Source organism: Myxocyprinus asiaticus, chromosome 11, assembly GCF_019703515.2.
Source record: "Myxocyprinus asiaticus isolate MX2 ecotype Aquarium Trade chromosome 11, UBuf_Myxa_2, whole genome shotgun sequence".
Classification (NCBI taxonomy): domain Eukaryota; kingdom Metazoa; phylum Chordata; class Actinopteri; order Cypriniformes; family Catostomidae; genus Myxocyprinus; species Myxocyprinus asiaticus.
In genome coordinates, this window is record NC_059354.1 from 47,566,131 (window position 1) to 47,585,983 (window position 19,853).

At 36.9% G+C, this 19,853-nt stretch overlaps 1 protein-coding gene across 1 annotated transcript in view; it reads right to left on the reverse strand.

Annotated features, from left to right (window-relative positions):
• Positions 1-394: 394 nt before the first annotated feature.
• Positions 395-19,853, reverse strand: part of scn1laa (sodium channel, voltage-gated, type I-like, alpha) — a 91,619-nt gene continuing 72,160 nt past the window's right edge. The window contains exons 21-28 of the mRNA XM_051710272.1: positions 18,063-18,236; positions 15,145-15,267; positions 9,251-9,529; positions 8,436-8,489; positions 7,974-8,111; positions 7,713-7,817; positions 6,811-7,081; positions 395-4,652 (exon numbers count right to left, since the gene is read on the reverse strand). Of these exons, the coding sequence (XP_051566232.1) occupies positions 3,469-4,652; positions 6,811-7,081; positions 7,713-7,817; positions 7,974-8,111; positions 8,436-8,489; positions 9,251-9,529; positions 15,145-15,267; positions 18,063-18,236 (2,328 nt within the window). The 3' untranslated portion in view covers positions 395-3,468. The remainder of the gene's footprint in view (positions 4,653-6,810; positions 7,082-7,712; positions 7,818-7,973; positions 8,112-8,435; positions 8,490-9,250; positions 9,530-15,144; positions 15,268-18,062; positions 18,237-19,853) is intronic.

Sequence of the window (19,853 nt, forward strand, 5' to 3'; positions counted from 1 at the left end):
CACAGAGCCGCAGTGTTTACACTTTTTGAGGAAATCAACCTACAAATGGTGTACTTATGTATGGCTTCTGCATATTCAGATGGGACAGGACAAAGTATTTGAACATTTAAAAAAATGACCCACTATTTAAAAATATCTGTCTTAACATTCTCATTCTTGACAAGGATGGATCGCAAAACTAGTCTACACTCTTAAGGAAACTTAATGGCCAAATAAAAAAGTGCATTAAAATTATCAGCAATATATGGTGAATATTCAATATATCGCCCAGCTCTATTTCACACCATGCACATTTGTTCTTGGGGTAGGAGTTCTGAATTTCCTCAATTTATCAATCAAATGTCATAAAGGAAATACACAAGGAGTTCTCACTGGTCTGAGGTATGTGATGAGTTTATTATTTTGGCTTCAATAACTGAATGATACCTCGCATGCAGTTTAACTTACAGACTACAAGCATGATGCATAGGCTATAAATGCTATGATTTCTGTTTTGTTAAGCTATTTTGATATTTATTTTGTATAAATTCGAAAACATACCAATAATTATTTTTTTCAATACAAGTCACATTCATAAGGAGCAGTTATACCAACTGTATTGTACAATAGTGTTAATGTGGAATATATTATATCCTGGATCCTTAAAGAAACTAAATGAAAAATGATCAAATTCATGACTATAAAAATGTAAACAAATACAGGAATTCTGATGTCACAATATTCCTTGATTATAACAAACAGTTGACTCATTTAAGTCTTCTGTCATTGTAAAGATAGATCTGCATGCCAAGCAAAATCTGATGATAAACACATGTAACTAGAACTGCTCAGAATTGAATTTAAACTCGCTCAATCTCAATCATTTCTTCATTGGTGAAAAATGTTGTAAACAAAAGTGGTACACATTTCTTATAATGTCATTTATATAGAACAAATGCATAATACAAATAAAAATGGTAATATTTCACAATATAATTTCAGCAAAATTAAAATAGTTACATTTCCCATATATTCTTTAGCATAAGTACGAGTCCTGATTTTGTCATTTATATGTTAGCTTTTATGATGCATAACCTACCTTTCACATTCCCTATATAGACCTATCATTTATGCTTTATAGAAATTACATAACAGATTGTTTTTTCCTACAAAATATAGTTACACATGTAAAGGATCATTTTTGAGAGAAAATATAAAATTGCAAAGACATAAATGTTGAAAGAATTTTATGACTTCACTTTTGGCTTCAGCATATAAGACAAGGTAAACAAGGTCCAGATCACCATCATTGTTTTAAAATGCTCATTAAAGCTTTTTCATGTGCAGGATCCTCTTAGAGTACAGGGGAAAGAGTTGTTTGAACAGAGTTTGCTGCAAGCTCTCGGCTGAGGCAGGTGTTGGGCAGGCACATGTGCGAATGGCTTTCTAGCATGTTTAAAAGACCTGAGAGGCAGTGAGCCATTCTAAAATACTGAGAGGGAAAATGCCTTGGTATATGACTGTAGGTGAGCATTCATGCAATTACAATTACCTTTCTATTGACAACCAGGTCAGACTCGCTGGTTCAACTGTAGTCACAGTTACGGTCAATAATCGCTCGTGGAACCTTTGAAGAAATACATCAACTCTGTCTCAAGTAAAATAGGACAGTGCAACACATTACAACAATCACACACCCTCTTAAAAAACAAACATGTTAGAAACATTTATTTTTTCTCTCTCAAAAAACAAAACACAAATTGTTGAATAAATGGCATTTAAAAGTGAAGTATGTAATTTCTGCAACACTAGAGGCAACAAACGGAATTGCAATATGGATGTTGGAGCAAATGTATCTTGCATACTTGCCAATATATTTCTAAATTCAATCACCTGAGTTGTAAATACTAATTACTCTGGAGCTAAAAAAAAATTGTGTCTTGACTACGCTGATTGTCTGAAGGCACCACAAGAATGTGCACAATCCTAAACTATTTAAAAGCAACAATTCTGAGCTTTGATGTCAAAGGTAGCAGACAGGGAAAAATATCTGTCTAATTCACACCTTAAAGAGCCCTACAAAAAAATGTAAGCACTGGTAAAACATCTACTATAATACAATAAAATATTTGAATTTATATGTTGCTAGTAAAAATGTTATTTCGTCAGAATATATAGGTACTTTTGAATGGCCATCAATTAAGAAAGATGCTTTTTACACACATAAGGACCAGCTTATTCCAGGATTTTTTTTTAGAAAGCGGCGTTCTGAAACATCATGTAAACGCAATCTTCATTTTCTCCAAGAGAAAGCGGTTTAATGCACCCAAGTTTCTGCCAGAGAATGTGGCTTATGTGGCCATGGAAATGCATAAGCAAAGTTCTTATGGGTTTTTGAAGAGTGTGCTTGTACATATACTGTACGCTCAAGTGCACTGGGGGAATCCCGGAGTATGACGTAAGAGGGAAACCCCACTATTGTAGCACAATGCCTCGGCAGGTTGCAATGGAAACAAACAAAGAAACAACTGTGGGACATCTGGGAATATAGCGAAGCAACAGAGAACACAAAATAGCGATGTCGTCCTCAGATGCAGTATTCATTATTTACACCAGTTTCACTGGGAAATTACATTGCTGTGGAAAAAGCAGCTTACTTACTGAGCCGCATGTTTAAGGGAGTGATGTGTTTTTGTGTCTTAAGCAGCTTTATCGCAATAAAGGATTTCTGCTGTCTTTGTAAACCAGCTCACTGGTATTGATACAGCATCTACTAGTAGGATTACTATTAAAGCTAACTAGCCAAATCTTGACCCCCTGGGCCAGTCATAACATCATTGCCTCAACCAATAGCATGAGCTTGAGGCAGAACTATCTGTTTGACCAATGGTAGACAGTTGGAGTGTTTGAAGCTTGTTTGAAAACAGTTATTATTTTTTTCAATTCTATTAGATGGCGCTGAAATGACAAACTTCACCTTTAAATGCTAGACACTGAGTGTAGCCCTGGCATGCATAGGTGCTGGAGAACACACAGTTAAACTACACATATCAGATCACAACACTCAGTTCCAAAACAGACTTTTTTAGCCAGCGAATGAAACAGGATAAACATAGCAGCTTCACTGCCTAAAGCCTCGTTCACACTGACAGTGATTAAACAGCAGAAGTTTGGTGAGTCTCAGTGCTGTTGATCGCTAGTAGGCATTCCCATTTGACTGCTGTATCCAGCTGTATCAGCTGGCGCATCACTGTTTGCACTTCCATTTGTAGTCACAGCATCACATTGCTGTTCAATCTCATAAATAGCGTGAACACCTCTATGTTATTCACAGCTCCAGAATAGGCCCAAAGTTCAAGTATGCTAAGGCAGTATGGGATAGACATCCACTCCAAAGAAGCAAGGTCAACTGACACTGACAAAACACCTTGAAAAGTTGTAAACAAATGTTCCCATGTCAATTAAAAAACAGAGCGGCATCTTTGAACTTCACTCTTTCTTTTCTCTGGTATCTTTGCCCTCCTTTTCTTTCTCACACTTGTCTTTCTCGTATTTGTTTTTGTCTTTTTGCGTCATGCTATCGTACGATGGCAGAGAGGACGTGGAAGGTGTTACGTCTGAATTGTCTGAAGTTCCAATGTCGATAAATTTGTCATTAAACGTAGAGTCTTTTCTGGGAACCTTCCCATTTTGCTGTTTTGTCTCTCGGTACTTATTATTGAACTTACTATGTCTGATCTTGTGCTTCCTAAAGGCTTTCTGAATTATCGCGGCTGACATGTCTTCATGCTTTCTGCGTAGGGTTGAGGTGATGGGCTCGTAAGAGACCTTGGAGGGGTTGGACGCCATAAATCGTTCTTCCATTTGTCCACGAAGGACATCCATCTCACCACCTTCCCCAAGAACACGTTTAGTGAACGCGAACAAAATATCCAGACAGTGAATTCTTTCACCACTCACCATCGGCAAATCCATGGACATCAGTTGGAGTTTGTTGGGTTTGGGTATACGCAATGGAGGATCCAGAGAATCTGCAAAATCCGACAACTTGCTGTACTCAATGAACTGTGTAGCTTTAGGATCAAACTTCTCCCAAACCTCGTAAAACCTGTCGAAGTCGTCTTCGCTTAAAGGTTCTGCACTCTCTTCAGTGGCCACACTGAAGTTCTCCAATATCACAGCAATGTACATGTTCACCACGATCAGGAAACATATAATGATGTAGCTGACAAAGAAAAAGATGCCAATAGGTGGGTTGCCGCAGTCACCCACTACATTGTTGCTGAATTTTCGCTTAGGGTCACAATCGGGTTCTTTGCTATTGAGCATAGGCGCCAGGAGGCCGTCCCAGCCTGCCGAGGTGGTGATCTGAAACAAACACAACATGCTGTTGCCAAAAGTCTCGAAGTTAAACATATCATCAATGCCTCCCGATTTCTTGACATAGGCAAAGCTTGACATGCCAAAGATGGCGTAGATGAACATGACGAGGAAGAGCAGAAGTCCGATGTTGAAGAGGGCTGGAAGTGACATCATCAAAGCAAAGAGAAGGGTCCGTATCCCCTTGGCCCCTTTGATAAGGCGTAGTATGCGGCCAATCCGGGCAAGGCGAATTACACGAAACAATGTGGGCGAGACAAAGTATTTCTCAATGACTTTAGACAGGAACATGCCTGCAAGGACAAGAGGCAAATTACAGTCATCACAGCACTTTTGATATGCAAAATGGTTTACAACTGACCATTTGCAAAGTCCTGCCTTGAAAACGTTACTGACCAGCCCTCCCTTAGCAATTGTTGCTGTCCACTATATTAAATATTAGCTTTTTCTCTTCTTGAAGGTCCTGCATGTCTATGAAAATCTTGTGTTTTTAAATAGTTTTTAACTGAATTTATAGAAATTACTCTACAATGAAGTAAAAAGTTGTTGGCGAGGCATGTGTAATAGTGACACAAGTTACCCTTGGAGAATTCATGTGGATTTTTCCCCTTTTCCATATCTTAAGATAAAAGGAATATTCTGGGTTCAATACAAGTTAAGCTCGATCGACAGCATTTGTGGCATAATATTGATTACAACAAAAAAAAATGTTTTACTTGCCCCTCCTTTTCTTAAAAAAGCAAATATCTGGTTTATAGTGAGACACTTACAATGGAAGTGAATGGGGGGCCTATTTTTGAAATACTGTTTCAAAAGTATAGCCGCAAGACAAAAAATATGCATGTAAACATTTTTAACAGAAGAATTAATGTAAGTGCTTTTATAAAATGATAAGCTTCTCATTTCTGCCTTTAAACCCTCCAAAAATTGTGCCTCACTGCAACCTCAATTTTTACTAATTTGAAAGAAAAAAAGGGATGAGTCTAAGGGGCCGTTTACACGACAACGTTTTCAACTAAAAACGGAAAACTTTTTATGCGTTTTGGCTGTTCGTTTACATGACAACGGCATTTTGGGGCCTGAAAACGCAAACTTTTGAAAACGGGTTTCAAAGTGCAAGCTTTTGAAAACGATGCCGTATCGTCTCCATGTAAACATACAATAACGCGAATTTGTGAAAACGATGACGTCATGCGCATGCATATTACGTGTTAAACAAAGAATGATGGATTGATAGGCATCAATCTGAGATGTATAATTATCAATATGAACACTGGTGTCTGTGCAAATAACAATAATCAACAATTTATTCATTTGGAGTGTTTTGTATGGAGTGTGAACATTGTACAGTAGGCAGAACCTGCAATTTGAAAATCTTGAAATTAATGTATGGATTCAGATGGGAAAAATTTATTTGTAATTTAAATGTTATTTATTTATTTACTTAATTTGATTTGATGTACCTTTACCCTGCAATTCATTCACCCACCGGTTATGTATATAGCCTACAGACAGAGATGTGATGCCATGTACAGTATTCAATGATATGCTTAGAATATGAAAACAGGAGGCAGTGAAAATGCATGTTAGATCCAGTGTACGCAAGACCTCTCTCTCCGTCAGAAGATATCCATATATCAGAGTTCTGTCTGATATCCAGAACCAGTCAACATCAACAGCTTGTTATGTTAACTTACTCTCCTACCAGCCCAAGAGTCAGCAGGGGGAATACGGAAGAAGGCAGGAGATGAAGCGATGGTAAAAATGAGCAGAGTTTATTGAATAATCTTGAGAGTTCAGTCTATAGGCATGCGCGCGAGTACTTCAAAACAACGTGCGAGACATTCAAAACAATGGCGGACTACAGGACTGTGTTTGTGCTGCTCAAGATTTTGAGTTTATTGACGATTCTCCAGCAAATTAATTGTAGTAATAAAGCAACCTCATCATCCGTCCAGACAAAATTGCTCGATGCTTTCGGCATCTTCATTGTTTGTATTCACCGCTCTGTGGAAGAATGCTTATGTGTGCAGGCGCATAGTGTTTCTTTACAAAGTGACATCGCCAACTGCTGGCCTGGCATGCATAATACAGCGTTTTTAGTCGTTTCGCGGATCCGTGTGAACGGGGATCGTTTTGACAACGTAGTCTTCTGTACGCGAAACTTTTCAAAAACGCAAAGGAAAAACGTTTCCGTTTTTAGTACATCGTTGTCGTGTAAACGTACCCTAAATTAAGTTTTGTGGCAATCAATATTATGCCACAAATGCTGTCGATTGATCTTAACTTGTATTGAACCTGGAATATTCCTTTAATTTAGTTTCTGATTCAGGTCATTGAACAAGTGATGGTAAATAAAGATTTCTCAGTATCTGAAGCGAGAGACAGTAACCAAGGGGGTGGAGCTTAGCGAAGCTTCAATTCTTCATATTGCAAACATATCTTACTCACCAACTACAGACATAATGACCACGACAAAATCAAATACATTCCAGCCAATGGTAAAGAAGTAATGTCGTAACGAGAACATCTTCAGCAAACATTCGCAGGTGAAGAGCACAATGAACGTCAAATTGATCCAGTACAGGACACGATCCATTTCTTCGGTCTGATCGTCAGTTTCAACCATCATAGTCACCATATTGAGCCATATCAGTGCCATGATGAAAATATCAAAGGCCTGGTTGGTTACGATGTCAAAGATGAATCCTTGAATCTTGTTCTGGAATAAATAAGAAGGTAGATGCTTTTCTGTCATTTTTGAGTGAGAATGTTGTTTATCTAAAGACATAAATAAGATTTAAAGGAATAGTTCACCCAAAGATGAATATATTTTATTTTATATTTTGAAACACAAAAGAAAATCTTGAGCAGAGTGTCCGAGCTTCTGTTTTTCATACAAGGAAAATGACTGGTCATAAATACTGCAAATCTCTAAATAAGGACAAAAAAGCTCCATAAAAGTATCATAAAAGCAATTAATGTGTCTTGAGTACTATATTCCAAGACGTCTGAAGCCATATGATAGCTTTGTGTGAAGGTTTGAGAGTTAAGGCAGAGGGAAAGATTATCAGTAACTTAATTTCAGTCTGTTCCTCACACAAAGTTATCATAAGGCTTCAGAAGATATGGAAAATAGCACACAAGTCATATAGATTACTTTATTGTAACTATCCATTTAATGGTCCAATTTGGCAGTATAAACAATCCTTCACTTTCGTTGTATGGAAATAGAGCAGCTTGAACATTCTGCCTAAATTGTGTCTGCAGACAAAGACAATAATATGGTGTTGGAATGACATGAGGGAGAGCAAAGGATTGACAAAACTGGATTTCTTTGCAGTAATGCTTACAGCTGGCCTTGGAATTGGTTTTTGAGGTTTCTTTGACCCAAGCTTCTTCATAGCGTTGTAATATTTCTTCTGCTCTTCTGTCATGAAAATATCCTGACCTCCAAAGTAAAGATATAAAACAGAAAGATCATTTGGGAATGAAAACTGAGAAGTGCATGATTTCATCATCAAGTCTGTACTTTGCATGTCACTTCTGAAGAAACTTGCTATTCAATTTTAAATCAAGATGATATCACATGTAAAGATCATATTGATACTTATCTTTTTCTTTTGCTGATTGAAGTTGTCAATGATGACTCCAATGAAGAGGTTTAATGTGAAAAAACCTCCAAGGATGATGAAGACTACAAAATAGATGTACATATACAGATTCACCTCGTAGACTGGCTGCTCGTTTAGCTAGAGATAGAGATTTAGATAAGAATTTTAAGAACAATAAGCATCAGTATGATTATATGCTTTTTGCATTCTTGCTGAAAAACGCATCATTGCTTAAACTAGCTGTTTCAAGCTGGTCTAGCTAGTTTTAGATATTGTAAAGGCTGGTGTTGAGCTGGTTTAGCCAGTCGGCCAGTGGGTCTCCTATCCTGACCAGTTGACAAGTGCTCAAAACCCCCTTTAAAACCAGCTAAACAACCAGCCAGATTAGCAACCTTTAATTTCACTAAAATAAAACGAATTATATATTATTGAGGCATTTATAAAAGGCCAAACAAAACTTACTTTGCGAGAGTCTACTGCCGCATACATAATAGGCATCCAGCCTTTAAAGGTGGCCTTGAAAAAAAAAAAAAAGAGCAAAATAAATGAGAAAAATGAATAAAAGGGTAAATCTCATGAAAGCTGTTCCGGTCATATTTCACCCCAAATGCAAAAAAGAAATGAGAAATTACATTTTGCTAAATGGAGAAAAAAAAGAGGCTATTTTGAGGACCACTGCATTATTTTCATTGAAAACTATTTGTAAGAATCTCATTACTGTAATGTAAAAAACAATATTATATATATAAGGAAAGTATTTATACATTATGGCGGTTTTGTTGTAATACCTTTCATTTATGGTGATTTAAATGAAAGAAATCACTGTATTACAGCATTTTTTTATACTGTAAAAATGTGTAAAACAATTATAATCTAATGATAATCATAATTGAGAATAATGGGAATTAGAATAAAAAAACCTCAAGCAAAAGAATCACAGCGTATTACAGTAATCACCATTTATAGGTAAATGTGCTTAATTGTTATGAAAATAATGTCAATGCAAAAAAGCTTAATGGTCCTATAATATGTTTAATTGTCTTTTTCTGCAAGATTTTGGGGTGAAATGCGATTTGGACATATTTTCTTGAGACTCACCAATTTTAATGATTATTATACATACTAATACAAGATTAACATGCGACAACAATCACTACTGTTGTGTGATCCCTCTTGTTGTGACAGAATGTACACATTTAGAACACAATTCAAAATTTTCTGTGATAAATCATCTTTCTCACATACAGTATTTTGACCAGCATTGCGGGCAACCTTACCACTTGTAACAAGGCCAGGTATCCGTTTCCAACGTTGTCAAAGTTAATCTTCAGATTTTTCCAGCGAGTTGCATTATTGCCCAATTTCACAGTGTCACATTCTGACATATTATTGACCTCTGTGACAGGCAGACGCTGATCTGAACCATTTACACATTCATAAAACTTTCCAGCAAAGAAGTTGACACCCACAATGCTAAAAATCAGCCAGAAGATCAGACAGACCAGCAGAACGTTTATGATGGAGGGGATGGCTCCTAGAAGAGCGTTCACGACAACCTGTGACCACAGAAACATAACATACTTACACATTGTTATGAACACCGTACAACCACCATAGAAGCATTTTGTTTTACAGATCAATATTTATTTTTTTATTATTTTGGATTTAATCAAGATGAAGCGCTGGGCAGAATTTGTTTGAAATGATGGTTACTCTGACTAAGCTGACTAAGGATGCATGAGTTCAAAAGGAGCACCCCACAGGATGTTGAAGTGGATTATGAAGAGCCTGATCTTAAGGAAAATTATGTGACTGTGGCGATGCTTTGCAAAATGATGTTAAGTGGTTCCTTACAAGTACTGCGACAGTTCCGAGGTGAGATGTCCACTATGTGGCGCTAAAAGCGAGTTAAATGTTCTTCCAAACAGATGAGGTTTTTAGGGTCTCTTAAATGCTCTGAGTTTAAATCAACAAAACAACCTCCCTACTGTAAATTTTAAACCTAAACCTAGCCAATAGTGTCAGAAAAAGCAAATGTGAGAAGAAAAATGGAACTGCTGAAGAAACCATGTCATTTTGTGGTGCTTCTATGATGCTTTTGGCTCACGCGTGCTCTTCAAGACTCATACCCTGCAACGCTCTATCAGTTGAGCTACTGTGTAATTTGACTGCATTCGAAAAAGTTTGTAAATGTTGCTGGTTATGTAATGCAAACATTTAAATGTAAAGCATGTGTGAGGAACAGGGTGAAAAGTAAGTGTTTATGAACTAATAATCTGCTGTTTTACTCATGGTTTGTGTTAAAGTGAATAAAAGTTGTCACACACAGCATTACAAAACACTACTTCTGGTTCAAATGATGGAGTGTGTCACATTTGTGGAAATGTAGCTAATGGTAAAACTGTATATATTATACGCAGTCTATATGCAATTTGGAACAAAGACAATTACGTTTGTGTTCTCTGGAATAGACAGTCCTTTTTTCCCCCAACAAAATTCAGTAAGCAATATTTGGGTGGTGGGGGTGCCGATGTTCCACATGCTCTGATGACATCAACATAGGATTATCGATGGGCATATCACATTATGCAGCAACTTAATGCATATTGTTTTTCCTCCATATCGTTCTGAGGAGCCATCAGAGCACCAAAAATGCATGCAATAATATGCATATAACTTTAATATTAGGTAATATTAATATTTAGTAATACAATATTTATGTCTTTAATTTTCAGCTTTATATTTGCAAGTTTTATAGGTTAAGTATAAAATGGATACATTTGTTGAGAACTTGAGGTGATTTCTCCTCTGATGCATTGATATTCACATTAACAGATTATATTTGGCTCCTGTTCCAAGGCAAATCTATTCTTGTGAACAAGTGTATACTGTTAAAGGTATAGTTCACCCAAAAATGAAAATTCTCTCATCATTTACTCACCCCCATGATATCCCAGATGTGCATGACTTTCTTTCTTCAGCAGAACACATTTGAAGAAAAACAGAAAAATATCTCAGCTCAGTAGGTCCTTATAATGGATGTGGATGGTAACACAATTTTTGATGCTCTAAAAAGCACAGACAATCAGCATTAACGTCATCCATACGACTCCAGTGGTTAAATTAATGTCTTATAAAGCGATCCGATTGCTTTTGGTGCAAAAAATATCAATATTTAAGTACTTTTTAACTATAAATCATTGCGTCCGGTGAGCAGCAGTATGTGCGTTCACGAGAGGGCTGAGGTCACGTGGTCTTTCCAGCGCTGGCATGGCAACGTTCCATTCGTTGCAGCAGACACTCTCTACCTCTGTTGGCATTGCCTTGCATTGCCTACATGTGCACCACATGTGGTCCAGCCTCATCCATCTCCCTGTGCTCCTGGTCATAGTTCTCAGATTCAAATAAATATGACATGCAAAAACTTGTATCTCCTCTTCTCCTCTTAAATCAAAGTCTTCTGGCATCTTTGTTTAAATTTGCTTCAATTTCTTTTTGGCGTTTGGTCTGTACAGCATTCCTCCTACTTAGTTTAAACAGCGCAGATCTTCCGGGTGTGTCGCGCATGCTTCACATCTCGCGTGAACATACCAACGCCAGTACGTCACACGAGAGACCTCTTGTGTGCGTGCATACCTCTGCTTAACAGAAGTGATGTTTTATAGTTAAAAAGTACTTAAATATTGATTTATTTTGCACCAAAAGCAATCGTATCACTTTATAAGACATTCATTTAACCACTGGAGTCATATGGATGATGTTATTGCTGATTGTCTGTGCTTTTTGAAGCATCAAAAATCGTGTTACCATCCACTTCCATTTTAAGGAACTACTGAGCTGAGATATTTTTCTATTTTTCTTCAAATGTGTTCTGGTGAAGAAAGAAAGTCATACAGATCTAGGGTGAGTAAATGTTGAGATCATTTTCATTTTTGGGTGAACTATCCCTTTAAGGGGGTTCGCAGGAGAGGGGGGTCGTTCGGGATTTTGAATGTTAAAATAGGGGTCCCCTGGAAAAAAGGTTGGCAACCACTGCCCTACAGGATATTGAAATGTAATTTAAACTTGAATTATAGGAAAAGACATTTACTGAAAAATGTATAAACTAAAATGTTGTTGGTTCAAGAAAAGGGGCAAGAAAAATTCAATGTTCTGTTTAAGATTTGTACGCAGTTTCATGTTGTTTGGCTCCATTTTGAAGACATTGGGGTAAATTTGTCCATGTTGCATAAAACGGAAGGAAATATAATGAATATATTTAAATTAAATTTCTTCAGTTTCAGTAAATATCTTTTAAACACTCCATATGTTGTGATATATGGAATGAAATGAAAACATGAAATGCATTATTAAAAACTACACTTACAAAAGTTCAATTAAATTTCCTTCCATTTGAATTCTACTTGTTTAAATTCAAACGTTGAATTATAATTCTTCATCCTGTTTGCTACCTCGATTCAAATTCAATTCAAACTCAGGAATTGATTTGCAATTTAAAATGAATTCTCAATTCAATTCTGAATGGTACACAGCCCTGACAGTTTGGCGTGAAAAAAGATGTCCTTGTGGAAGTGCCGTGAAGCCACTGCATTTGTGTTTACAGTAAATAAACAAAACCATAAACATAAATAATAATAAAAACAAAACATTAAAAGGCACTCATAAGGAAAGACACATCCGGATGCACTGTGCATTTTCACACACTGTCGATACAAACAGAGCAAAGAGACAGAGCAGGAAATGAGAGAGGAGAGTTCAGTGGTTGCCACGTGAGGAAGAGACATTGCAACCACACATCTGAGTGGAAAAAGTATGTAAGCATTTGGTCAATACAAGAACTATCGATCCCTCATTACATAAAGCTGCACATCAATGCAGCCTACCATTGCTTGCAATTCACAGCTAGTAATTGTTCAGCAAAACACCCCAAATGGTGACCACACAGGGCTATGTCACCATGCACGACACATTAGATTACTGGTTCTCATCTGGTTTTACTTCAGGACCCAGATTTTACATTGAACCCAAGTGCCAAACAAATACAGTACCAAATTAGTTAATCATACAAAAGTAAACAAAACTATCCTTTAAATCAAACAGAATTGAATGTAATGTTTAAAAGCGCTAGTTCTGTCATCATTTACTCACCTCCATGCTGTTCCAAACCTGTATGACATTCTTTCTTAAGTGGAACAGGGGATGTTATGCAGACAGACAATCTCATCATTCACTTTTATTGTATGAAAACAAAAATGCATGATGTGAAAGTGAACGATTTCCTTGAGTGTTCAACAGAAGAAAGCAAGTCATAGGTTTGGAGCAACATGAGGGTGTGCAAATGATGACAGAATTGTCATTTTTGGGTGAACTATTGCTTTAATATTCCCATGAATGCATAGGCCCAAGAATTTGCTAAATTATTGAGAGTTTGGTTTTTAAATGTCTTTTCAATTTGATTTAGAGGCTTTCATGTTCTCGGCAGCCAATACGGTAATTCACCACACAAAACGAATTGTGTCAGGACAATGACACAAAGTAGCCTGCTCACTTTTTCTGACTTCACATATAACATCTACATTGTCTAAAATTAGGAACTTAATCTAAGGGCAAGTCTTGTAATTAGGGGGCATATGCTACACAACACATTTAGCTGGGACAGTCACTGGGGGAACAGAGGAAATGATGACTTACTGTACAACATGCATGCAATGCAATCTATGCTCTTAAAGACAGTTCACCCAAAAATGAAAATTCTATCATTATTTACTCACCCTCATGATATCCCAGGTGTGTATGACTTTCTGTCTTCACCAGAATACATTTGAAAAAAAGAAAGAAAAGAAAAACCTCTTAGCTCAGCAGGTCCTTAAAATGCAAGTGAATGGCGATTTCTCTTTGGAAGCTCCAAAAATCACAGACAGTCAGCATATATGTCATCTATACGACTCCAGTGGTTAAATTAATTTCATCTAAAGCGACACGATCACTTTTGGTGTGAAAAAATATCAATATTCAAGTACTTTTTAACTTTAAATCATGGTTGGAGATCATGCTGTCTCTCATGTGACGTATTCGCATTGCCATGATACAGAGGTAATCTCACCTTCTCCACTCTGTTGAGACATCCAGAATAAGCACACAAATGCACCATTGTGAGTAAAGAAACAGATCAAAACAGATCTAAACCAAGCTATTGTACAGCATTCCTCCTTCTCACTTGTAAACAGCGCTGCTCTTCCGGCTGTGACGCATGTGTGTCAGTTCTTGAGTGTTTCAAATGCCAATGCGATTACGTCACACGCACGTCCCGCTGCTCACCGGCAGCATGATTTAGAGTTAAAAAAGTACTTACATATTTATAATTTTTCACACCAAAAGCGATCACACTTTAGAAGACATTAATTTAATATGGATGACATTTATGCTGACTGTCTGTGATTTTTGAAGCTTCAAAAGAGAAATCGTCATTCACTTGCATTTTAAGGAACTACTGAGCTAAGATATTTTTCTATTTTTCTTCAAATGTGTTCTGGTGAAGAAAGAAAGTCATACGCACCTGGGATATCATGAGGGTGAGTAAATAATTCTCATTTTTGGGTGATCTATCCCTTAAAGACTTTCTTCTGTGCAATACAAAATATGTTTTCCATCAACAAAGCGAATGCTGACTGATTCATTCTGCATAACATCTCTTTTTGTGTTCCACAGAAAAAAGAAAGTCATACAAGTTTGGAACAACATGGGAGGGTGAGTAAATGATGATGGAATTATCATTTATGGGTGAACAAACTAGAGGTTTTTTGTCGATTAATCGATGCTGATAGCTGTTTAAAAAAAAAAAAAAAAAAATGTAAATCTTTTTTTAAACCACATTCAACAAATCTATTTAAAAAACTAGCCAATTAATTGGGTATTAGCTTTCTTCCAACTCTTTAGTTATCTGTATCAGCTAAATCAAATATCGGTCAACCTCTAGAACAAATAATTTAAATAAACAATAAACAATTCAACCTTTAACAATATTAAGAGTAAAAAAAGACCAAAGGCGACTGAAAGGAAAGTTTAATACCATCCGTCCCCTTGTCAGTCAAGCTTTCGTTAATTGAATAAAGTCCTCTGTATAATGGCTTTGTGCTTACTATGACAGAGGCAGCATTACGAGAGATCTTACCCTCATTCCCTCAAAGCGTGAGAGAGCTCTCAGTGGTCTGAACGCTCTCAGTGTTCGGAGAGATTTGATGGCGCTCAGCTCCGAGTACTCCAGGGCATTGGCCACCAGACTGATCAGTGAGACCTACACACATACACACACAGAGAGAGAGAGGTAATTAGAGGAGAAGCATATTCTTCCTCTTTGCTCCATCAACCTCTCTCTCTCTGTGGCTTTTCTTGAGAAAATGTCATTTTAAATGTAGAAATCATTTCCAGTCACTCGCTCACACAAATTAAGCTCCCACAGTTTCACGCACAAAGTTCACTGTTACACTCTTAGTAACTTAGTACACTCTTGGTGCTTTAAGCAAATTATTTACACGGTTCTCTGGAACAATCCATTTAGATTGGTCAATTGTGCCATCCAACGTTCTGATATTTCTGAATAATGAATGCACATCCGGGGATAAACTGATATTTCACCGGATATTGCGTGTCATCATTATGCGATCTCAAGTAAGCTAATGAAATAATTCAAACTCAAATCAATATTTCTTGTCCTTTGCATGATTAATCGTTAAAAGTTCATGATCTCTATTCAGACACTCACGTGACCTTATTCTGAAATTACAAAGATTCAGCTATGTATGTTAACGTTCCAGTGGCATGCCTTCGCAAGGTTGTCAAATGTAATTTTGAAATTCGCTTCAAGATGCAACAGCGCTACTGCACAAGATGCTGAATAAACTAGGAAACGCAACGGCCAAAGATGTAAGTCTAGCGCAGTGGTTCCCAAACTGCAGGGTGCCATGAAATCTCTGCTCAGTTCAATATTTTAATGGCTACCGATGCTAAAAAATCCCAGTAGTATCAAGCTCTGACTCAGTTCGGTAGCCACGTGCTTTTTGATTTCAGCTGGCTACTTTCAAACGCTCACATGCATACAGTATGTCTGCCCGTGCGCTTGTGTCCTGCCATGAATGCAGCTGCGTATGCTCTATTTTTAGTCAAAATGCCCCTTTTGATGTGGTATTAATGCAAAACACAGCTGTTAATATATAAGCAAACGGGACAAAAATCGTACATTTAAAAAATATTGGATCTGTGCGATGTGTAAATGAAGCCTTATATTCCTGCTGCTCTCTGTTATAGGCATTCAGACATTCTGAGTGCATCAAAGTTTACCCTTTTCTCCCCAATTTGGAATGCCCAATTCCCAATGCACTCTAAGTCCTCGTGGTGGCGTAGTGACTCACCTCAATCCTGGTGATGGAGGATGAATCTCAGTTGCCTCCGCGTCTGAGACCGTCAATCCGCACATCTTATCGCGTGGCTTGTTGAACGCATTACCACGGAGACATAGCGCATGTGGAGGCTTCACGCCATCCACCGCGGCATCCACGCACAACTCACCACGCGCCCCACCAAGAGCGAGAACCACATTATAGCGACCACGAGGAGGTTACCCTATGTGACTCTACCCTCCCTAGCAACCAGGCCAATTTGGTTGCTTAGGAAACCTGGCTGGAGTCACTCAGCACGCCCTGGGATTCACGACTCCAGGGGTGGTAATGCATCAAAGTAGTATTAATGTATATCTAGTATTCACACAGTAAAGATTGTCAATAATTCAAGTAGTTTTATTTTGCATTAGATTACTTTTTTAATGTTTTTATATTACTTTTATATAAATATATAATTTCTTTAATGTTTAATTGCCACTGTTACTGAAAGCACTGTTTTCTCTGTTCTCTATTTAATTACTGGGTCTTGAATGATTATTTTAAAAGCTTGAAGCAAAGTTCACAAAAGAAACACTGAAGGCTCCATTTTTTTTAATTTTATGAGTGTTTTTTTAAGCATATTTGCTTATTTATTTACTTACCAGTGCAACACCAAGTTAACAAAGAATTGTTTATGAAGCATTTTTCCCTCTCGTTTTGAGTTTTACTTCACTTTAGAATATGAATGGGCTAAATCCTTTTTTTATGCAATTTATTTGAACACTTTTTGCAATAACAGTGCTGTTTGGTTTATAATGTATTAGCTGTGCTCCCTTATGGATTTAGGACTTTTTGATTCACAACAAACAACTTGAAAGGAAAAGTCCACCCTAAAAATCTGTCATCATTTACTCACCTTCATGTTGTTCCGAACCCATAATATTTTCTTGCTTGTATAAAACACAAACAGAACTATAAATGAAAACAGGCAGTGACCAAGAGCTGTCAAACTCCAAAAAGGGAGAAAAAAAAAAACCCCTTAAAGTAGTCCACAACTTGTGCTCTATGTTCCAATTGTATTTTTTGGGAAATTTGCCCCTCCACTGCAGTTCTCAAATTTCATTTCAAATATGGCACTGGGTGACAAACCCAGCATGATGTGCCATATCTGAACTGAATGAGAGTTGAAGGCCACAGCAGAGGGGAAGATCTTAATGCCAATTTCAGACATTTCCAGGCAAATAATAAGGATTTTAAAGAGCTTTCTTGTCATTTGTTTGAGCTTGATAGCCCCAGTCCCTATAATGAAAAAGAGCACTCTGGTCAATAAGCAATATACTGTATCTTGCTTTGTGTTACACAGAAGTAAGAAAGTCATATGGGTTTGGAATAATACAGGGCTAAATAAATGATGACAGTTTTATTGAACTATTATTTTATATTTTGCTGCACATTGTTTAACATGACATTGTGTCTCATTCTCTAATAATGGCGTACAAATTACAAACGTACAGTATGTGCACAGAAAAAGGTTCTCATGCACATTTTCTGATGGATTTTATCCAAAATTTACAATAAATTTAAATGCGAACTTATCGACGAATAATGATTTCTGCATGAGGTAATGAGGTTCTACACAGGTTATATGAACAAATACATGCATACGCACAGTTAGCGAATGAAACCCCTAATGTTTATCAAAATGAGCACCTACATCAACAATTACAAAATCCAGCCAGCACCAGACATTGGTGAAGTATTTGGCAAATCCATATGCGACCCACTTCAGTAGCATTTCAAGAATGAAGATGTAAGTGAAAACTTTATCCGCATATTCCAGTAGGGTCTTTATAGTTTTCCTTGTATCAAGGTAAATGTCCTCGAATGCCTGCAAAACAAATGTTATATGTTACACCATGTAATAAAGCAGAAAATGTCACCGTAGCGACTTTTTTCCTGCACCATCAACATTTCATTGTCATACCTTGGTTCTCAGTTTGGACGATTCTGTCACAGGCTTGGAAATTTTCGGATTTATCACGTTTAACCACAATATGTTTCAGTATAGTTAAAAATATAAGTTGAGTTACATTATACTATCATATTGATATTTTAGATCCCCTAACCCAACCCCATTCCTAAACCTAACCACTTATAAACAATATAAAACATGTAACAGGCAAATAAACATAGTCACAATAATATTATTCACATCACACTATAATAAACACATTTTTGAACACCTAATCCAAACCCCTACATCTAAACCTAACCAACAAAATAACCAACCTACAACATAAAAGACGTAACCAGCAGATACAAGTACCATCACAATCATTTTTGCCAAAAATTTCAAAAAAGCACCATAAAAGTATTCCAAAAGGACTGCATATAAAGTCTGAAAGCTCCAGAGTAGGCTAAAGCAGAAGGTTTTAATTGCTGAAAAGATTCAAAAATATACATAGAATCTTGCCGTTGGTCACATGACACATGTGAGCCAATGGCATTTGATATCACTGACATCAAAGCTGTCACAATGCTTGTTGACGGCAATTTCAAATGTCACATAATACACAAGAGCCAATGGACTTTTTAACAAGTTGTCAGAAGCGCGGCTCAGGATCTGACTGTTACAGCAGATGGGAACGTTGATTGTTGCTGAAAGATTTTAGATCTGTTCTTCACACACAGCGATCACACGGCATCGGAAGATCCGGAGTAAAGCACACAAATAGCATGGATTGTTTTTAAGATCATTTTAATGGTGCCTTTATTTTTGAGCTGCAACTCGGACATTGTGAAACTCTCTTTGTGAAATGAGCAAATAAGCAATAAATAAATAAATAAAGCATTGAGTAAATGATGACAGAACTTTCAAATCATTTAAAGGGATAATTCACCCAATAATGAAAATTCTCTCATCATTTACTCACCCTCATGATATCCTAGATGTGTATGACTTTCTTTCTTCATCAGAACAAAAACAACGATTTTTAGACAAATATCTCAGCTCTGTAGGTCCATACAATGCAAGTGAATGGTGATCAGACCTTAGTAGCTCCAAAAATCACATAAAGGAAACATAGAAGTTATCCATGCAACTCCAGTGGTTAAATCCATATCTTCAGAAGTGATATAATAGGTGTGGTTAAGAAACAGATCAAAAGTCTTTTTTTTTTTACTCTAAATCTCCACTTTCACTTTTACATTAGGTGCCTGTTTAGTTTCACTTTCACATTTGGAAGTGAAAGATAAAGTGGAGATTTAGAATAAAATAGGACTTAAATATTGGTTCTCACCCACACCTTTTATATCGCTTCTAAAGATATGGATTTAACCACTGGTGTCTTATGGATTATTTTTATGTTTCCTTTATGTGATTTTTGGAGCTTAAAAATGTTGGCACCCATTCACCTGCATTGTGTGGACCTACTGTACAGTGGTGAGATATTCTTCTAAAAACCTTTGTTTGTGGTCAGCAGAAGAAAGAAAGTCACATCTGGGA